This window comes from Pholcus phalangioides, unplaced genomic scaffold, assembly GCF_987345545.1.
Source record: "Pholcus phalangioides strain wild (caught in Gottingen) unplaced genomic scaffold, Ppha-v1.0 ptg000011l_1, whole genome shotgun sequence".
NCBI classification, from domain to species: Eukaryota; Metazoa; Arthropoda; class Arachnida; order Araneae; family Pholcidae; genus Pholcus; species Pholcus phalangioides.
Genome location: NW_028301604.1, coordinates 44,389,178 through 44,412,751, shown reverse-complemented (window position 1 = coordinate 44,412,751; position 23,574 = coordinate 44,389,178). Strand labels below are relative to the sequence as shown.

The 23,574-nt window shown below is 37.2% G+C and overlaps 1 protein-coding gene across 3 annotated transcripts in view; it reads left to right on the top strand.

The window, feature by feature from the left end:
- LOC149080456 (uncharacterized) overlaps positions 1-23,574 on the top strand; it is a 1,573,269-nt gene that overhangs the window by 536,477 nt on the left and 1,013,218 nt on the right. For all 3 annotated transcript variants that reach the window (XM_089239569.1, XM_089239571.1, XM_089239572.1), the window contains exons 19-20: positions 9,294-9,392; positions 13,854-13,961. In XM_089239569.1, coding sequence (XP_089095695.1) covers positions 9,294-9,392; positions 13,854-13,961 — 207 coding nt within the window. The remainder of the gene's footprint in view (positions 1-9,293; positions 9,393-13,853; positions 13,962-23,574) is intronic.

Here is a 23,574-nt window from a genome sequence, read left to right as displayed (position 1 = left end):
AGAATCAGCATCAAGGTTTTCGCCATCGACGAAAGAGAGATATTCCCAGTGAGAATAACGACGGCAAGAATGGACCACCACGTAAACCTGCTGGTGATCAAGAATGAGGAGACATCTCACTATTGCCTCATTCGAAGCACAAGCAGGCTTTTCTCCGGAACAACGATGTATAATATTGTATACATTGGTTCTCCTCGGCTGCGACCCTCTCGGAGCATATTTCCCTGTGTAGAAAACACGGCCAGCAATAAGTGATGTACCCGAATGAGAGTGAGAAATGGACGTCTTTTAAAAACATTTCCCATCAGTGACGGGTGTCTTTTATCATTTACGCCGATTTCGAGGCCATATTGCCAAAGGTCAATGCATGCTTGCCCGATCCTGCCACCTCATACACCACACCAACGACACTCCACCGTCCGTGTGGTTTTGCTTACGTCGTCGTTGGCCCGATGGTCTGGCTGTCAGGAAACCAACAGTCTACGGAGAGAAGACAGTTTCCACCAAAGCGCCTGAAGAGAAAGCGTCCCCCAGTGTGCATTGCGATTGGCTGCAAATTTGCCTACAGCGCCATCTGGCGAACGGGCTAGCACCTAGATTTGACCACGCCCTTACCCGTTTGTGATTGACAGTTCCACTCCGCAATATTTATTTTTCTCCAACGCCTGATGCATTTTGGGTAGGATTTCCCGATTGTCATATTCAAACGGTAAATATTCTGTTTTCCGGATTAAAAAGCAATTTCCCTACTAACCCCATCCCGGATCATTTTTAAATGTCAATCCCTTATGTAGACACGAATACATATCAAATTGTTTGGGATGAAATATGGCAAAATTTAAGAAAATTTCGTTGCGTAGTAAATGAAAGTTGTTAGCTGCAAAATTTACTAAATTATTTTGTGCCTCAAAAATATATGTAATACAGGATGACACACAATGAACCCAAATTCTAATCAAAATATTTGATACAAATTTACATAAATTTGTGATTTGTTAGGCCACGTTACAGACGCAGAATTTCATATATTGATCGATGTTTTTTTTTTTGATGCACATCATGTGAATTTTATGACTTATTATATATATAGAACTCAACCTCCCCTCCCCCACAACATATAAAAAACCATCCACCTGTTACTGCAAAAATTTAAAAAAAAGAAAAGTAACAAAAAACTCATTTATTTTACCAGCTTCTGTTCCACCAAAAAGTAATCTTACAAAGAATGAGTTACAAATACGCCTTCAGATGACAAACAATGCTATATATAATACTTGTATTTCACGACTGATAGCAGTTTTAAAAATTTCAATGAAATACAAATATATCATATGGGCAAACTGAGAATATCTAGGGCTGTGTAGTAGTGTCCTTCACATAATTCCAACTTTAAGATATTCATCAAATAATAAAAATCACAAAAAATAACAATGACAAAATGCATTTAAAAAAACCTTGCTATCATCACACATTGGCTATGACATTAAATTCAGTAATTCAATTTTGATTAGTTACTGATGATTCATCAGACTGTGATTGCACATACAAAATTTAGTGTTGTCATAGTTGCATATTGCACTAACTTGTTAACATGCCTCCTGTTTCAAAAGAATTTCAGTGGCTAAATGGGTGTAGTGTAAATGGATGTTAACGCAAAACACAGGTCTCATATTTTACATCAATACCAATTTCTAATATTACAATGTAAAAAAACCTATAATTATAAATGGGCTGTTTTGGAGCATTTCACAACTAGATAATAAAAACACAACTATATTGGTTACAAAATCCAAAATAAAATAAATATCCTCCTGGATACCCTTGATTCATAAATCTTGCCAATAATTTTAATTCCCATTTCATCAATGTTGCCGTAAATACTCGACACTCTAAACAAGAATACAAACAATATTTGCCAAATAACTGTACATATATAATTCTATATTTTTCCCCCAACCGATATTATAGAGATAAAAAAAATCAATAACTTTAATAATTCTGTCTCTACATCTGATTCAATGAGTGCAGTTTTTTAAATATGCCCCAGATGGTGTTCTTCAGACTTTTTCTGAACTTGCTAATAATTGATTAGAAAATGGGATTTTTCCAGACTCACTGAAAAATGCAATAATAACCCCTATCAATAAAACAGGTGATAATAATGATTTAATAAATAATTAGACCTGTGGTGGTCCTTAGCACTGCCGCTGAAATCGACATTCGCAAATGTTTTGACAATATTAGACATATTTTGTTTGACAAACTATGCATACGGCATTAGAGAAAATACATATAATCTTTTTAACTCTTACCTTACTAATAGGACTCAAACAGTCAAATGTTAGAAAAGTGTCATGAAAATAATGATTTAATTAGAGTTCGAAATTCAACCAATGCAACAGAATGTAAACTATGATTTAAAGTAGTTTTCTTAGTTAACCCTTTACCCCATTCTCCCCATCGTATTTTTTCAGTCAAATATGAAAATTAAATAGTACGGATCGTTAAAATCACTGTCAGGCAGAGAGCCAGGGAGATGTGACATAAGGGGCATTTTAACATGAATAAAGGTTGTTATATGACAGTACATTTTGCATTTTATGCGACAGAACAATTATTTCCCTTTATTATTTTTGTTTCCTGGCTCTATCCCCTCCCCCAAGTCTCACTGGATATACTCTAGAAATCACTAATGTGAGACACATAAACGTGAGATTTATACCAACATCAAATTTCCATTCAATTTCAACAAAAGATTTTGAAGTAAAACAAAGTTGGAAATAGGGAAACACAGGCTTATGTTGGCAGCACAGTAATTTGAAATATAAATTGATTTCACTATATAAACTGAGACTAATCCAAACATCTCCTGAAACCGTAGTTGATGATATGTGTAGCAGAGAGTAAATCCTGTATGTGCGGCAAATGTTTAAATTGTCATGACAAGATGGTATCTGTGAATGAAATTTCTAAATCGCTGGGTAAGAATAGCACTGTACAGTGTGAAGAATAACAGTGCAAACAAGAAAAAGTGGAAAAGAATGGCAAAATGATAGAAGTTACAAAAATAAAAGAGCAGAGATTGTGGAACTTAACAGACATGATCAATGTTTTTCAAAAAGAAATTAAATTGTTAAAGAAACACATTTTTAACAAACACCAATATAACTAAATGAGCATTAAGAACATACAAAAACATGAAGCTGATATGTTCTTCATGTGTATTTCAGTAAATTATAATTGCAAATTATCTGAAATGCAAAATCATCATTTCGGTGGGTCAAGAAATCAATCATGTCTTCATACGTGTGCTGTATGTTACGGAATGTGAGAAGCCAATTTCATTCTGCTCAGTGCAGGATTGGGGTTTTGGACAGGACATGAGGGAAAAACTGTCTGAAACTGTCCAAAACCTCCAAGTTTCAAAATGTTATGTGGAAACCTTTGGTTTTTTCCCCATGATACTAACATATTTAAAAAAAATACTAGCAAGAAAATAAAATTAAATCAAAAATAATTCAAAAAGGTGTCATTTGGTTTTTTTTCTAGGTTAATTGTTTCACCAAATTTATGGTTTTAAGCTGGAAATCTGATAGTAAGTTAATATCATTCATAACTGTTTAAATAAACACTGTTTTCAATTTTCTAGTTTTTTGTAAATGTTATTTCTACTTCACGTCTTATTTTTCATATATGATTATGAAGCAGGTACTGTATTTAGGACAGTGCTTGTTCAAAACCATGCCGAATCTGTTCAAAAACATTTATCTTTAAAAAATACATTATTGAAGGTACCAAATATGCATAGTCACAGCTATAATCATTGCATTATTGTGATACTGAACATAAATATTATTTTTTTATTAGATATCAATATAATGATGCGAATAAATATCAATGGTGTAGTGTTTATTTAATGCAAATTGTTCTATTTTGACTTTTCAAACTTTTTTCTTTTAATTTTCAAGTGAACTTTCTATTTCACATTCTCAATTTTCAAAAGCTAATTATAAATAAAGGAAAAAAATCCGAAGAAAATAAGGCCACACTAGAAAATGTAGCATCTACACATAATTAACAGAATACAATCTCACAAACACTGATTACACCTACATGACGATAAAAGACTTCAAGACTTAAAATTTTTGTTAAATTGAAATTGTTGCTTTCATTAGGCTAGAAGCTAATATTTCGCCGTACGGTGAAAACCACGGTATTTACCATGGTTTTTAACTTACTGTACAAAACCTTGCCAACCCTGGCTCAGTCACCGAATTTGGAGCATGGACCTTCATCTATTTGGGCTCATTTGGAACCGATTTTGAAAGTGATGAAAGAATATGAAATAAATGTGGTTCACTTTTTTTCTGATGGACCTTGTACTCAGTACAAACAAGAGAAACATTTTTACTTATTAGAACAAAATATGTTACAAAATATTTCAAGTGGTGTACTTAGAATCTTTTTGAAGCAAGCCATGGCAAAGGAGCAGTTGGTGGTGTTGGTGCTGTATTGAAAAGGACAGCTGATAGACTGGTTGCATGTGGGAATGACATATCAGATGCTACTCAGTTTTTCACAATTCTCAAAGATGCCACTAATGTAAAATTGTATGAAATCAAAAATGAAGAAATAAAAAAGGTGTAAAAAATTATCCCGAATGATATAGGCTACCTGTGCTGAAAGGCACTACAGCAGTCCACCAAGTTTTTTTTTGCTAATCATGATTACACTCTAATTTCATTGCATACACCATATTCACCATGTCTTATAATCATGATTCGTATAACAACCTATTATGTTTATAGATATTAGTTTTCTTTCCCGTCTCCCCCTTTTTTGTTTGCGTCGTTTATAGTTTTTTTCTCATTAGTTTTTATTTTAATGGATGTATTATACACATAACTTATATACTTGATTCAACTATTGAAAATGACTGCACTCTTATGAAATTGGTGTCCACCAGTATGGATCCTATAGGATGCCTTGATCGAGAGTTTTGAATACAGAATAAAAATTTTGGCAGATGCGATAATTTTTCTCAGTAATTATAATTCACAAAATATAAAACACTTCCATCTGTATAAAAATGTTTTGTTATTTAACATCTATCAGGTTAAAAAAACTATTCAACAACATTGATAATAAGTTATTGACTCATTCAATACAGAGTTGGCTTCCGAGGTGAAAAACCGTACCATGATGCCCTGCCATGCATACTGTAAATAAACACACATGCACATTCCACATTTTTGAAATGGGAAATTCTACGTTGAATTTTCAAAACTATTTCAAACTATAGCCAATGACTTGACCAATTATAGCCAATCTGGACACAATATTTGATGAATATTTTTTACTTTCATTCTATAGTAATATTTCATTAAAAAGCTTAGCATATAGCTTACTGTATACTCGCAGAAAATAAAAAAACAATTACAATGTGGTTATTGTTCATAATTTCCTCTTTGCTGAGGTTCGCAATGCCCTCAGATCTGTAGTTGTGGTGGTGATTTTCTTATTTAATTCTCTCAGATGAATTTTTAAGGCTAGTTTAGCTGCAAACGTCACAATTCTGCCTTTAAGTACCTCACCATGTCGAGCACAGTTCACAAAGTTCAAAATTCTAGTTTCAGCCATAGATCTTCTAAGATTCTCCAACACAGAATCCTTGACTAAAAGTGTTGTAATAGTTGTCTCAGCAATGGCCATACCAGCTGCTACATACTTCACCAAGTCATCTGTTGGATACTTCAAGCCTTTCAAGTCATATTGGCTACTGTTGTTGTATGTGTATTCTTTGAAATGTGTGAAGAAAGAATGATTTGTTAGCTGTTTTGTTTTGTCTATGAGCTGATTTTCGCAAATATCACAATTGATATTCGATAGAGCTCTACGTGAGAGATACCCAGCTAAATAACCACAGGTATTCAACTCTGGGAAATCTAGCACATCCATGCACGAAGCATTCATCTCTTCATCCTCCGAATCTGGATTTGTCGTATTCACTGGCTCGTGAGTGGCTTGCTCAATCTCCGTTTCAACCACTGTCTGCGAACCTGATGACAATAAATAAAACATGAATTTATCATCGTCTGGTTGACAATTTGAATTCTTACTTGCCATGCAGGAATTCACAGATGCTAATTTATAAGCAGTGCGGAACTCAAAAGCATTGAGATTTGTATTGTTACCGCCACTGCTCTCACTCTACTAAAATAATTTTCAATGCAATCCTGATTGCAACGACCGGGCATGAAAAATTGCATATCTAGCAACAGTTCTTCGGAGAGCATCATTAATGCCTTCAACGTTAGTGTCCAACCAGCTTTGGAGCGGAGTCTTTTTTGTGGCTTCTTCGAAGGACTAGAGTTCACGAAGTTCCACGACTCAGTGAAACTACAGGTTTCCTCCCAGACCTGTAAATGCTTACTTTCAGAGGAAACAGCGCAATGTAACGGCTTGCCGCGAAAAGGTTTCCGCCGGGTTCCATTTGTAGAATCGAAAATGTCGTCCATAGTTTTCACGAATTCTACAGTTGGTGCAGCGGATGCACGGATCAAACCACCCAATAGGCATAAATTCATACCTGCTGAAACAGAGTTATTGAACACTTGAGCAGCGAGACTCACCTTCATTGAGTTCAGACCAGAGGTATAAACATGACTATCACATAATTTTGGAGCACATCTTGCAATCATTTTTTTGTCCAACTCATAAAAGTCTCTCATACGTTGGAAAGATATTAGTCCTTTACTTGTGTCCTGATTGTATTTCATGAGATTTCGACGCAAGTTTTTCAGGAGATGTGGGGAATCAAAAATGCCATAAATTCTTTGGCCATTGAAAAAAAAGTAGGGCTGAATAGGTTGTATGTCATGGAGAAGAGTCGTGAGTTATTTGGGCGTTGATCACAAACCAGAGCTTTCACATCAATTTGACATAACGCCTGCAGAGTATCCAAAACAATTTCTTTTAATTTATCTGCAGGCATGCCATTGCAAGAGAAGAAAAATCCCAAAATCAGTTTTCTTTTACTCGTCAGGCTGCGCAACATGAGCACAAGTGCTTGTTTGGCCAAATTTTCAGACTTCACACTGTTTCCGAAGTCTTCAAACCCAACAATGCACTTTTATCGTAAACCAAGAATGGTTTGATTGACATCTCGTCAAAAACCAGGGAAAACAATCGTTTTTGCTTTCCCTTTCCTTGCAAAACGTCTTTCAATGCAGTTAAAACATCTCTGTTAATTCCGGGCACAGACAAACGTGATGAAATAAAACGCTGGAGTGTCTGTGGTGATGGCAGTTGTAAAAAACTCCGAAGCATACGATATGCTGAACGGCTCTTGCAGGAAATTTGGTATGCATTAATTTTATCATATTGCGTATATCTCTTGCCTTTCAATTTTTGTGTGCTGAGTTTCACTTGCCGGGCTATGAAAGTTGAAAGATTATCGCTCACACCTTGCTCGACAAGATTCTGCTTCAGAGAGCGTTGTGTAGCAATCTGGATGGACTTCTTGTATTTGACAAACTTTGCTGTCAATCTTCTCGCAAAATCCTTCTGTGTTTTTTTAGTTTTTGCGCCAGCTTTACCTTTCGAGGTGTATATTTCTTTCTAGACACAGGAGTACTGTAGGACACTGGAGTAGGTCTACTGCAGGATGCAGAGTTTGTTGAGAAGTATCTGCAGTTGATGGTGGAATAAATGAAGGTGTAAACGTACACCCAGAAATCACACCTCAATCGTTGCTGACCATGGTAACTGGATGTATGGTACCCTTATCACAGTCATCAGATACATACGTGTCCGGGTGGACATTGCGAGGAGGCTTAGGAACATTTGGAATTTCATTGTGGACCAAACGATCTTTTTGGTTGATATTCATGATATTCATTCCTTAATTATTGCTATCATTTTTCATCAATTTTGAATTTATAATAAATGCCGAATTATCACTCCCAATAAGTTTTGAAGCTACTTCCTAAATTAATTTCCATTTTCATTAATACGTTATTTTGATATTTTTCACCAAACCTGTAAACGGGAATCCCATGTTGGAACAGATGCATATAACTTAATAAAGCTGCCAATTCAGCAATTAATCTACTAATTCTGCGATTATACTTGAAACGGTACATAAAACTTCCAAAACTTCTTGATCCAATGAATTTTATCTCGATCTGTACATCAAAGTCTCGCTTTGATTGTGAAATTTCCAAGTGCATCAAATGCTCGTTCAACCCGTATTCATGCGATAATCGGAACCAGAAAATTTTATGTAAACTTTTGTTAAGCGTTTTCCTTAAGCTTAGCGCAAGCAAATTAGTTTAGTGGTTAGGTAGGCCGTGATTACACTATAAAATTTTGATAAAATATTTTTTACAAAATTTGAAAAAAAACCAAAAAACAATAATAAAGGATAAATTCAACTCCAATGTAACTGATTACCTTATTAGTTACATTTTTCAAGTTTTATAAATTAACTTTTATGAAACTTTTATAATGTAATCCCGGCCTTAGACAAAAGCCGGGTTTTCCTAGGAGTAAAACTTTTGTGCCGTGTGCAGCGTGAAAACGCTGATTGGTTAAAAACCTGAAATTCATGATTTGTTGACCAATCAGCGTTTTTACGCTGCGCGCGCTGTAGGAACCTGCTCTTAGGAAAACCTGGCTTAAAGACCGAAACCCTGTAACAGGGTTGACTGTGTATAGGATAAAAAAAAACACTAGCCAAGTTGTTGATCTTTGGCAAATGGAAAAATCATCACGTATCTCGCTTATTAAATTAGATTACAAACTCCTTGTATCACCGGTAGATGCACCATTCTTCCATAATTCACTTGAGTAGGTGAGCGTTATTTTATTGGTTTCAATTTGTGAAAAATGTTCATATGTGCTGGTAAACACTACAACTGTATCATACTTTGTCATTTACGAGCCGTGCCGTAACTAGGATTTTGCCGCCCCCACAACTTTAAAATTCGACAATTTTATAACAGTGTTCTTTGTTCCCACTTAAACCTGCCGCCACCCTAAATTTTTCCATCGGCGCAGTTGCCCACCTCCCTAGTTCCGGCCTTACTTACCGAGTATTTCTGCTGGTTTTGTATAAATTTCCGCTGCATCATATGAATTTTTTATTCGTGGAAATTCCTCATATTTTATCAAGAAGATGATATATGGTATGTGTTTTGTATTGTTATGAAACACAATTTCGTAAGTTCACATGTTGAAACATGTCTCTTCAAAAGTTTTTGTACCTAAGTATTTATTTGTTTTTACGTAAGGGAGAATCTGGACCAGGTGGAATATCAGGATTTTCAGGAGTGAGAGGCTCTCCGGGGCTTTCTGGAAGCACTGGTCCAACTGGACCAAAAGGCTCCCCAGTAAGTAGAAATATCATTCATTATTTTTGACTCTATTGATTGAATTCAAATTATATTCTCCAGGTCTGCAATCCTGAAACGATTCGATCCAGAACGAACGATTTCGATCCAGTCAAGCACATCGGGATACAAATATATCAACATTGTTTTCACCATAGGTCTTCTATCACACAATTTTCAATATCTATTGAAACTGCAGTATATGAACTGCAGTCTGCTTTGTTCTAGTTCAAAGTATCAACCTTCTAGCGTATTGATATATCACTTCCAGACTACCTTGCAGCTGCTCGACTTTACATTGAGGTCACTCGACCGTAGAGAAAAAAGAAATAAGGAAATACAAAAAAAATCATGGAACTATATATATATATACACCAACATTTATATATATGGTTGTGAAGGCAAACATTTTTTTGATTAAAATTAAAAGAGGAGAAATAATTTTTCATTCAGATATTTTCAGATTATATAGTTTTAGCATTTTGTTGGTCACGTGTGCATCTGGGACTATATGTCGCTTATACAGGGTGAATAGCAAACGGGAGGTATTGCATTTTACTGATGAAAAGTTGAAAATTAGGAAAAGTTTCTAAATAACGTTTAGTACTAGATATGTCATTCCTGTTTCAAGGGGTTCTATAGTTATTAAAACAAAAATAACTTTCTATACAGTCCCGTGTGTCCCAAACTCTAATTGAAAAGTTCTTGCTCTGTCTCTCCTGATGCCAACAAAATAAATTATAGATTTCTAAGTGCAATATTCACTGAGATATGTGAATTTCAAAATCGTAGGAAATTTTTGGTAAAAAAACAGCGTTAAAAATGTAGGTAAAACTGTTTTTCTGCATTTAGAGCTCTTTTTTCCCCAACTTTCCTCCTTTTTTCGAATTAAAATATCTGATTAGATGTTGCACTTGGAAATGTGAAATTTTTTTTGTTGGCATCATAAGAGACAGGGAAACAACTTTCAAATTGTGTTTTGCGGCACGCGGGGCTGTATAAAAAAGGTTTTTTTGTTTTGTTACTGACAAACCCTTGAAACATAAATGACATATCTGAGTACTACACGTTATTTGGAAACTTTTTTTTCTAATTGGAAGTAAACCTCTAGAATCAACGGTCCACCAGAAAAATGTCCTACCCCCTGTTTGCTATGCAACCTGGGGATGTACCACCTTCTGATTCTTAATAAGAATCCGCTTCTTAACTATGGATTTGATCTTTAGTTAAGAATTAAGAGGGAATTTTGCTACCACATTCTTAACTAAGAATTGTTTTTGTTCCATAGTTAAGAATCGAGTTAAGAACCAAGGCTACCCACTTCTTGGCTTGATTCTTAGTAAACAATTTTTTTCTTCTATATGCGAGATAACTTGAATTCTTTCTTTAATAGAAGTTTTTTTATGATTCATATTTTAAAAAATTAAAAAAAAATTAACAATGCATTTTTATTTCCAAATAAGGAATTCGTCAGACTTTTTAAGTTATCGAAAAGTTATCTGAAGGTTGTGTGGGGGAGTTGAAAATAGTGTTACGCCGGAATTACACTATAAAAGTTTTACAAAAGCTCTTTCATAAAACTTGAAAAATCCAACCAATAAGTATATTGGTTACATCCGAGAAAATGCAACTGATGATTCTATTGGTTGCATTTTTAAAGTTTTGTAAAACAACTTTTATCAAACTTTTATAGTGTAATCCCGGCCTTAGAGTCTATATACAGCACATATATGTTGGTAATAGTGATAAAATATCGGATTATTTCAATAAAGTTTGATAAATTTTGCTACATTTACCAGTGATTATGCATAATTCTCAAATTTTCAATCCATAAATATCATGATCGATGAATCGTAAATACAATTTTTTTCATATTATGGGAACTTCTAAATTTGAAATATATTATTAGTTTAAAACATGAGAGAAAATTGAATTTCTCCCACAAAATATGTGAGATAAAGCTATAATCGGCCGAAATATAATTTTACATAAATTAAAAATCATTATTAACTTGATGCTGCGTTTGTTTTTTTCACATGCTTCGGTGTACGTGAAAAATCCAACATTACAGAAGCGATGACTATTTTTAATATTGATGTATTATCTGATCACTATTGTTATTTGATCACGAAGCAGCTATGCAATACATGTACATCACCTCGTTCAATTCACCATAACAATTAATTTAAAGAAACAAAGCATATTATAAAAATTATTGTTAGTCTTGTATACATACATAATGTAAACACAACGATGACTCATTTATCGCATTAACCATGGCTTGACAATTATGCATAATGACCTACAAATGTGATAGATTCACGGTATATGAGCAAAATTTATCAAACTTACCGAAATGGCCGGTGATTATTTATATAATAACAGCTCTTTATCACTTTCACTATAACATATATAGCATAGTCCCTCTGGAGGGTGGCAGGGATCCATCCCAGTGAACGTATGATGAACCTTTGATTCGAATCATATCGGATGATTAAGTATGGATATGTTTGTTTTTTACTGCAACATGTTAAAAAAATATTATATATTATCATTTCTTCTTCAACCGTATTCACATTTGCTGAAATAATCTCCGCCATTTTTTCAGGCTAGCGTCGCTCTAAAATTTCTTTTCCTCTCCATCTTGTCAACAACAAGTTGTTGTTCATTTTTAGCTGGGCGCTGATTGGCCAATGGCGAAATTCACCAAAAAGGGAAGTTTACCGGCCTGTCCATCGTCACGTGACCTTAAGAATAACTTTTAACAATCACACCGTGGTTGCATTCGGAGCTCGATTCATAACGTAGTATTTTCTCTATATATAACTCGAAACTTTTATATATATATATATATATATATATATATATATATATATACACTGCTGGCCACCCTAATTGCAACACCAAGAAAGACAAGAGATATTGAAACAATATTTATTTTGTAGATAACATGTTGACCAAGAATCAAATGATTAAATTTATAGACTTCTGTGAAGTGTGGTTCCTGCCAAAATCAGTAGCCAGAGTAGCCGCCATTGTTGGAGATCACCGCTGACACACGCCTCGGCATTGATTCAAAGAGACTTTGGATGTGTTCTTCGGGTACAGCAGACCAAGCAGCTTCCACGCATTGCCAAAGTTGATCTGGTGTGGCAGCTGGGGATGTAATCTGGGTCAATCGTTGAGTAACCATGGACCACATGTTTTCTATCGGCGAAAGATCCGGAGAGCGAGCTGGCCAGGGAAGCAATTCAATCTGGCGATTGACGAAGAACCTTTGGACAATGCGTGCCACGTGTGGTCGCGCATTATCCTGTTGAAATATGGCTGTGGGCAAGCCCTGAAGGTAAGGAAGGACAACTGGCTCCAACACTTCGGAGATGTAGCGCTGGCTTTTTAAAGTACCGGCAATGCGTACTAGAGGAGTGCGAGAGTGATATCCAATACCGCCCCATACCATAATACCCGGTGCAGGACCAGTGTGGCGGTGCATAACGCAGCTGTTCAGCATCCTCTCTCCACTGTGTCTCCACACTCGAATCCGACCATCGTGGTGTTGAAGACAGAAGCGTGACTCGTCAGTAAAGACAATTTCATTCCATTGTGCCGTCCACATCCTTCTTTCATCGCACCATTGGCGGCGGAGACGTCTGTGGTTCTGCGTCAAGGGTAGACGAAGCAATGGACGTCTAGCGGACAGACCACTCTGCTGTAAACGGCGTCGAATGGTACGCGCAGACACTGGATGATGCGGTACAGAATGAATGTGCTGTGCTATGGTTCGTGATGGGGCTGAGCGATCCGTCACTGCCATACGCACAATACGCCTGTCATCACGTGAAGTGGTGCACTGAGGTGGATGTGATCGAACACGTCGGTCCGTCGTACCCTCCTGCATCCAACGATCCCATATCCGCATTACAGTTGTTTGGTTTCGTCCAACACGACTACCGATTTCCCTGAAAGATAATCCACAATCTCGGTAGGCCACTATCCTTCCTCTGTCGAACTCGGATACTTGATCAAAAGATGATCGCTGTTTTCTACGAGTCATAATTGATCGTTTTTTTGAAAAAAAACACAAGAAAAACACAATTGCCGTACTTCAAATCGTCAAAATCTCCAAGCCTTAAATAGCGCTTTGAAGTGGCACCACAGGCGCGCGTGATGTGCGTCTGCGCTGAAATTCTAATCATTTGCATATCTCACCTCCGCTAATGCATGTTGTAAATTTCATATTATTTGCATGCTTCCTTCAGGGTGTTGCATTTACGGTGGCCAGCAGTGTATATATATATTAGTATATATATATTTATTTATTTATTTGTTCAACTATTTATATGTGTGTACAATATGTATTATTTTGTACGTCACTGACAGAGAGTGTGAAATTTTTATTTCATAGTTTCAAACTGAATTCATTGTCTGTCTTTTTTATACATACAATTCCTTGATCATTAGGGTGTACCTGGGGAAAACGGCATTAAAGGAGAAATTGGTAAAGTTGGTGAACATGGTAGTTCTGGGCAGCGGGGATCATCTGGTGCCCCCGGTGAAGCTGGAAAAAGAGTAAGTAAACTTTGAATTATAAAACTATTATGCAAATTTAGTCATGTTTTTCAGGTCATGTATTATTTTGTTATCATGAGAAGGAATATACACGCAATGAGTTCCATATGCAAGCTGAGAGAATCAAACATTATGGTATCTTGTAACTATTTTGGCAACATGGAATTCTAATTGTAAATTTTTGGGCTGTAGTTGTTGAGTTGATGTATGTATGTCAGGGAGATTGACTACTATGAATGTTAGTCCTCTCTATTTTGTAGGGCAATATTAGATCAAGGAAGACGACTCGGCACCATTCGAGCGAATGTTGATATTACAGTCTTTCCCTACAGGATCTTTTGCAGAGACCTGAGTAAATTTTTTTTATGACGGTTCGAGCATTTTTATTTCTCCCACTCGCTATAGGGTTCATGCAGGGAAGAAGCATATTATAAAATAGATTTTATAAACATGTTGAGTACCTGAATGAGTGTGAAGTTGCTGCATTTTCGATATGCGTGAGAAATCAGATACGATAGTCTCAAGGCACGAGCTGAGATTTCACCGTATTGGCTTGAAAAAAATCATAGATGTATCTATGGGAATATGCTATAGTGTAAGGTTTCACTATATTGTACACGTTGATTAAAATACTTTATTATATATATTTAATCACTATTAAAATCACTATTGGTTAAACTTAACTATTTACATCGCAGTCGAGTACAAACACATCCGGACATTTAGAAGTCCCGACCCCTCTCTGTTGGTATTATACATATATAAGTATACACTCGCAGCATTCACAGCGGCAATCATGGATGACTAACGCCATGTGCTGGATTATTGGTTGCTATACAATAGTATCGCTACAGAGTATCCCCCCAGTGAGTAGGGCGAACGATACATGAAATTACTGCGAAATATATACGCATATTCGGTAGCGTGAAATACAGTGTTTTTTCTTTGAATTGGTTACTAAAGGTGATTTGCATTATGTTGAGATTCAGGTACGAATGGTCTAGCTATACCTGTTGACATGTCGCAATAAATATTTGTATCAGCTAGAGGAAATGGTATCATTTTTAATTTTAGAGAAGTGTTTCCTTTTTAGGTAATTTTGGATTTCAGGATCAGTTGATTGAATTTTAGCAAATTCTCTGAAATCTAAATCTGGTGCTGATGAAACTGAATCTACCTCAATGCGACATAATGCATCAGCTACAACATTGTCGGTTCCCTTTTCATATCTTATATCAGTTGAAAACTGAGATATAAAATCAAGGTGGCGAAATTGTCTTAAAGAGTATTTTTCTGGTTTTTGTTTGAAAGCAAAAATTAATGGCTTTTGATCTGTAAAAATTGAAAAATTTCTGCCTTCAAACATGTAACGAAATTTTCTTATGGTAGTATAAAAAAATTGCAAATAATTCTCTATCATAGGTTGGTCATTTCTTTTGGGTGTCTGATAATTTTTGAGGAAAAAATGCTATTGGTACTCATGTGTGGTCAGTATATTGCATTAATGTGCCACCAACAGCGTTATCAGAGGCGTCAACTGTGATACAAAGTTGTGCACCTGGCTTTGGATGCTGTAGCACAGTGGCTTGAGCCAATGCTTGTTTTGCATCGTTAAAAGCAGTTTCAGCCTCAGGGTTCCACTGTAGTTTATCGGCTTGATTGCATGATTTTGTTAGTTTTGATTTCTTTTTATTTTGTCGACCTTGAAGAAATTTAACTAATGGAGATAATATTTCCGCTTCTTTAGGCACGAATCTCTTATAGAAATTAAATAGGCCTAAAAATCTGCGTAATTATGTTACAGTTTCTGGACGAGGAAAATCTTGTATCACTTTAACGCGATCTGAAAGTGGTTTAATTCCCTTTTCTGAAACGTTAAAGCCTAAGAAATTAATTTTAGAAACACCGAAGATGCATTTCGATGGTTTAAGACTTAAACCATAATCATTTAACCTATCGAAAAGTTTGCGCAGGTGTTTGAGATGTTCTTCCTCTGATTCTGAAGCAATTAGAATATCATCCAGAAATGCATAGGCAAAAGGCAAACCGCGAATAACTTCATCAATGAATCATTGAAATGTTGAGGCTGCATTGCATAGCCCAAATTGCATTCTTGTACTTTCGTACAGGCCAAAAGGAGTAGTTATGGCAGTTTTTCGAATATTATCTGAATGAATGGGTATTTCATATGCTTTAATCAAGTCAACATGCGAAATTTTTTTTTTTCCATGCAGTTCTGCAGTGAAATCCACAATATTAGGCACATTATACCTGTCTTTCACTGTTTGCGCATTCAGTGCACGATAACCACCGACTGGTCTCCAGTCTGTGCAATCTTTTTTTTGGTACAAAATGTAGCGGAGAAGCGTAAGGACTTTTTGAAGGGCGCATATACCCTAAATTAATCATTTGCTGGAATTCATCTTTTGCGGCACGTAAACGATCTGGTGCAAGTCGTCGTGGTTTTGCAAACACCGGTTGACCGATTGTTTCGATAAGATGCACAATGTTATGCTTTATTTCTACATTTGCACGTGGTGGTTTTGCTAACTGAGGAAATTCTTTAAGTAACTGATGATATTGAGTGTCGCCTGTAATCGGCTTGATTGAGTGAATTGATGCTGATTGAATTTTTGCTTTAGATGATAAATTGGTTACCGAATCAAATATTTTTCATAATTTTAGATCAGGATTAAGACCAAAATTGAAAAGAAAATCTGCGCCTATTATTGGCGTGGACACATTTGCTACTAAAAATGGCCATTGGAATTTTCTTCGTAAATTCAAATCGATTGTGAGAAGTTTTTGTCGATATACATTAATGTTCGATGCATTTGCCGCATGTAAAGTGAATAACACTGGTTTCATGCGATCGACAGAGTTCGCTGGAATAAGCGAAGCGTCAGATCCTGTATCTATAAGAAAATTTATGTTCGTCTTTTTATCTGTCACAAAAAGGCGACGGGATTTTGTGGGCAAAGTGAATGCCGCTTCTACACTTTGCTTTCCGCATTTCCCGAATTATTGTAAATACACGGTTGTTCACATTTTCGGGCATTTTGGCCAAATTTTCTGTGATAGAAACAAAACCGATTGTTTTCCCGACTGCGACTTCTATACCTAAAATTACGTCTGCCTCTGTATCGAAAATTAGGCCTTCGGGGCCTAGAGCGAGCTTCAATACGATCCGATAACTTCCTAATTTCGGCAATTAAAAAATTTTCCGAGGAACTTACCGTTTGAGAGGATGCAGAGGCTATTGGTGCAACATTGTACTGATTTACTTCCATCACACGATCGGCTACTTCAGCTCGTTCATCCAAGGAGAGTGGCACAACGGCAGCCAAGATGAATTGTACGTGCGAAAGAAGGCGTTGCACAAACAGCGGATCTAAAAGTTCATCTGGAACGTTATGTGGCTACGCAAGGCGTTTCATGGAGCGGAGTAACTCAGACTGTCGTCTGTCACCTAGTTCTTCACCTGCCAGTAATTTACTGATTTCTTGTGTCGAACTGTCACTCGTTTTCTTTTCAGTTCGGATTTCAGATGTTCAAATGGATCTTCCTCTTTTGGATTTAGAATGACATCGAGAACGAGTCCTGCAATTTCTGGAGGCAGAGCTCAAATAACGTAATTACATTTGGTTGATGAATTTGTAATTGGCTTCGGCACACCCAGTTTGAAACTCGCCTCCACCATATGAAACCAAAGGATGGGATCATTACTGTTATAGGCCGGGTTCTTTACAGCTGTATCTTCCATGGTTTTTTCTTCTTTTTCTTTTTTCTGGTGAAGGAGGTGTTCCATAAGAGAGGAGAGAGATGTCAGGGAAGGGTGTGGGTCATAATCCCGACAGACGAAATCCCGACAAGTCACAATCCCGACAGACGAAATCCCGACAAGTCAAAATCCCGACACGGTCAGAATCCCGACAGGGTCGAAATCCCGACAGGTCAAAATCCCGACAAGTCGAAATCCCGACAGGGTCAAATTCCCGACACGGTCAAAATCCCGACACGGTCGAATTTAAAAATTCAATTTCGCCGTATAAGCCGCACTCCGCGATTTCTGTCGGGATTTGAATTTCTTGCGGCAAGGGGCGTTGGGGTGACGATGAGAATGATAAATTGCGATCAAATAAATTTTTCAAATTTTAATTTTGCCGTATAAGCCGCACTTCGCGATTTCTGTCGGGATTTGAATTTCTTGCGGCAAGGGGCCTTGGGGTGACGATGAGAATGATAAATTGCGATCAAATAAATTTTTCAAATTTTAATTTTGCCGTATAAGCCGCACTTCGCGATTTCTGTCGGGATTTGACTTTATCGCGATGAAGGGCGTTGGGGCGACGATGAGAATGATGAATTGCGATCAAATAAAATTTTCAAATTTTAATTTTGTCGTATAAACCGCACTTCGTGATTTCTGTCGGGATTTGAATTTCTCTCGGCGAGGGGCGTTGGGGCGACGATGAGAATGGTGAATTGCGATCAAATAAAATTTACAAATTTTAATTTCGCCGTATAAGCCGCACTTTGCGATTTCTGTCGGGATTTCCGTTTGTCGCTGCAAGTGGTTTGTGGCGCATACCATGATCAATGGAGATCAATAATTTGGAAATTCATTTACTTTTCCAACTTGGCGAAAAGCAAAGGATTCAGGGTTGCCTTTTTCTGGCATTTATCGATTTTTCTATCCTCCACAAATACTGCTATTCCTTATTATTTTCTTTGAGAATTTTTCGAAATTCTTTCTCGCTCAAGTTTCAAATAGACTTAAAATGTCAAATGATATTGCACAAAGTTAGACCGTATCATGAAGATCTTAATTTAAAATTTTCAAGGTTTTCGAAAGCAATGTAATAGTAGAGAAATATTTTTATTCATATGTATAAAATGACATGTCTTGACAGCTTAATTCACTGATTCATCGCCGAGCCGCAACCACTGAAGGTCAGGCCCGTATCGAGAAATTCCATTCGGAGGGGGGGGGGGGAGAGGACAAGGTGGTCAAATAATATATTTGGCCATGTTTTACCTTATTTCAATCATTTTCTCTCATTTCGAAGGGACCGGATCCCCAATTCCCCCCTCCTCACTACGAAGCTATAAACATAAAATTCTGTCAGTAGTTTTATTTTATACTGTTGAGACTCCCATAAAAATTTCTTAAAATTCTATCTCTAAGTTGGTCTTAAGGCTTTGAAGAGAGTATGCAAATTGTGTGGTAGTGTAGTTGCATACAGGGTGTCCTTTAAGAGTTAGTACGGCTATTGTCTTCTCAACCATCCGTGGTAGAGATGATTTCAGTTTGAAAAAATGCTCAAAAGGCTTTCAAAAATTACCCTGTACCAGTTTTGAGAGTGAAAACACAGTGTGTAACAAAATGAAAAAATATAAATTTTTAAAACTTCTAATTATAAAGTGACTGCACCGTATCTCCTGAGACCAACAAAAAAAAATCTAAGTTGACAAGTACAATGTTCGCTGAGATATTTGAATTCAAAATTCGAAGGAAAGATGGAAAGGACAGCATAAATTTGGGGAAGGAGCGTTGTCGATTAGTTTTTGCTGTCTTTTCATAACTTTTCTCCAGTTTTCGAAGTCAAATATCTTAGCGAATATTGCACTGAGAAACATGCAATTTTTCTGTTGGCATCAGGAGAGACAATGCAACAACTTTCTAATTGGAAGTTAAAGGACGGGAAATCAAAGAAAAATTTAGATTTTTTTGTTTTGAGCCACACACACTGTATTTTCCGAGGATGATATCACTTTCCGCTATCCATACGAAGGTTTCAACGGTTGGCTGATGCGAGATGAAGTTAGGAAGGAAAAATTCAGCTGTGCTGTTGCTAGGAATCGAACCCACGTTCTCGAGCTTTCTGGGTGAGCCCACTAGACTACAAAGGCAAAGAATATCAATTTTTCCTTGGAACTTGTATGCGATGAACGGTCGGACCTAACTCAGGCCTCTGGAATCACGAAGGGCGGCTTATACGGCGAAATTAAAATTTGAAAAATTTATTTGATCGCAATTTATCATTCTCATCGGCGCCCCAACGCCCCTCGCCACGAGAAATTCAAATCCCGACAGAAATCGCGAAGTGCGGCTTATACGGCGAAATTAAAATTTGAAAAATTTATTTGATCGCAATTTACCATTCTCATCGGCGCCCCAACGCCCCTCGCCACGAGAAATTCAAATCCCGACAGAAATCGCGAAGTGCGGCTTATACGGCGAAATTAAAATTTGAAAAATTTATTTGATCGCAATTTACCATTCTCATGGTCACCCCAACGCCCCTTGCCGCAAGAAATTCAAATCCCGACAGAAATCGCGAAGTGCGGCTTATACGGCGAAATTAAAATTTGAAAATTTATTTGATCGCAATTTATCATTCTCATCGTCACTCCAAGGCCCCTTGCCGTAAGAAATTCAAATCCCGACAGAAATCGCGAAGTGCGGTTTATACGGCGAAATTAAAATTTGAAAATTTATTTGATCGCAATTTATCATTCTCATCGTAACCTTAACGCCCCTTGCCGCAAGAAATTCAAATCCCGACAGAAATCGCGAAGTGCGGCTTATACGGCGAAATTGAAATTTGAAAATTTATTTGATAGCAATTTATCATTCTCATCGTCACCCCAACGCCCTTCATCGCGAGAAATTAAAATCCCGAGAGAAATCGCGAAGTGCGGCTTATACGGCGAAATTAAAATTTGAAAAATTTATTTGATCGCAATTTATCATTCTCATCGTCGCCCCAACGCCCCTCGCCGCAAGAAATTCAAATCCCGACAGAAATCGCGGAGTGCGGCTTATACGGCGAAATTGAATTTTTAAATTCGACAGTGTCGGGATTCTGACCGTGTCGGGATTCTGACCGTGTCGGGATTTCGACCCTGTCGGGATTTTGACCTGTCGGGATTTCGTCTGTCGGGATTGTGACTTGTCGGGATTGTGAACGGAACCCGTGAGAGAAAGTTCTTCTTTTCGTGGGTGGCTCGTCCCTCGCGTATTTTTTTTTCTTTACATCTGTTTGGATGGAGGTATCAGGTTTCGTTCCGGTTAGGAATGTAAGACTTAAGTATGGAAGACTCCATGAAGAATATTTTCTTCGTGCGTTTTCAAACAAGGGTCACCATGAATATAGTGTAAGGATTCACTATATTGTACATGTTGATTTAAAATACTTTATTATATATATTTAATCACTATTGAAATTACTATTGGTTAAACTTAACTATTTACATCGCAGTCGAGTACAAACACATCCGGACATTTAGACGTCCCGACCCCTCTCTGTTGGTATTATACATATATAAGTATACACTCGCAGCATTCACAGCGGCAATCATGGATGACTAACGCCATCTGCTGGATTATTGGTTGCTATACATTAGTATCGCTACACCCAAATCATAGTGTTCAGTGACTAGTGATAGACAGACGTTAGCAACAGAATACTGAGAGCCTGGGTCAGGGCCGTAAAAAGGATTTTTGTATTGTATTGCCGCACGGGGCAAACATTATTTTGCCGGCCCCACCAATTCGGTGTTCACCTAAAAATTTTCACCCCCTAAATTTTGCCACCCGGGGCAGTTGCTTCCCGCCTCTCTATAGTTCTGGCCCTGTCCTGGGTTGCCGTGCGCAAGATTAAAACCACTGAGGACAACGATAGGAAGTGATAGACACCACACCGTTGTTGGCATCATAAGCGAAGCTCGTCACAGGCAGCCTACTATTCAACCGTACATGTAACTCGTACACATTCCTCTACGGAATTTTTTTCGTATTAATAGATGTTGGAATGTGCGTGTACACATTGTGAACCTAACCTGAAGTTTGTTTCTTTGTAACACTTGTTATGTATAGTGCTACCATCATATTTTCTAACAATGAGTGAAGTGTAATGATTGAATAATTGCACCATTGTAAGACTGATGCTCCCTCTGACGAGACTTTTTAATGGGGACATAAGCTCGCATTTGCGCCTCGCAGGTGGGAACCAAAGAAAACCACCTACAGTCGACCTCCACTGTGCCGACGGTGGAATCACAAGCAGCCTGAAGGTTGAAGCACGATTTGATATCGAGAACGTTTGTATAAAATTTTACATCGTTCGCATACACTGATACTTGTTTGGACGAAAACTGAAAAGAGCCCAGGCCCGATAACTGAACCTTGAATTATCCTGCTTGTAACTTGCATAGGGCTAGACGGACAGCTTCCAACACGGACCTACTGAGCTCTTGGAGTCTTGCTGAGTTGAGTTTACTCAACAATAACGATCTTTCTCAAATACCAGTTCGAAGTCCATATACATAATGTCTGTAGGTGCATCGTTTTCCACTGCCCTGCTCCAGTCATCAAGGCATTAAAGCATCAGCACCACTGAATATCTTGCAGGAATAAAAACAAATTGATGATGTGTCAGTATACGTCTCTCAAGTAGAAAGGACATTAATTTTTGTAGTAGACAACGTTCAAAAATTTTTCCATTAAGGTTCGTTAAAGATATTTCACGATAATTTTCAACCACTTCGATTCTGCCTTTATTTTTTAATATCGGAGTGATAATTGCATGGTGCCAGACACCTGGCATACGATTGGATTTGAAAAAAAAAAAAAGAAACTTATGAGATAAAATAGCAGTTTTCCTCAAGCAGAACATCTAATAAAATTCGAGTTGGGTTTCCTTTGATTGATTATTTTAGAAAATTTGCGGTGAGTGAACATGGTATAAAACTGTGCCAGCAGAAGTTCTTCAGTGCCATCATCAATAGGTACTGTGTAATGATTACTCACGAATACCATAGAAAGCGACTCCGAAAGCAGATGATCATTTTCTTGGTCCGTAATGGTTCCATCAATATTTTTCTTTGCTTCAATTGTTGCAGATATTCTCCAGTCGTTTGTTAACCTGGCGCAGAACATATGTATCATACATATTGTGTTTGAATAGTAATTATTCTGTAGTTCCCATCTTCGAGGCACGAAAGCGAGCCGTTCTCTCCGTTGGAAAGTCTCGCCATAAAAAGCAACAGGTCTACAACGGTACAAATATTTGATCATGACACTCCATTCACAATTTGAAATGTCCATAAATTAAGGATAATACCAGCTACGGCAAATAAAGGTTCAGAAACAAAACAAACGTTACTTATTCATAAAGCCCATTTATTAAACAAAAGATAAAGAACAAAAACGATGGTGTATGTATGATACCATTCATAAAAACTACGATTTTTGCTCCCTGGAGCAATTGTAAAAAATATCTTCTTTACAAAAACTTACTATTACATGGTTGGTATGATGGTTAATGCATTGTATGTCAATTGTGTTGTTGTATGTCATTGTATGCGATGAAATACAGTCCGTACAATGCCTAGGTATGCTGAGTATCAAATTATCGATCTGATGATCTTGGGGAAGATCACTCCACTCAGCAAGCAATGCTCTCCGAAGTTCCGGTACACATGTAGGAGGTGGTGGACGGGCTGCAACTCGTCGGCCAAGCATGTCCCACACATGCTCTATCGGATTCAAGTCAGGTGAGAATGCTGGCCATTCCATACGGGTTATATCCTCAGATTCAAGGCATTC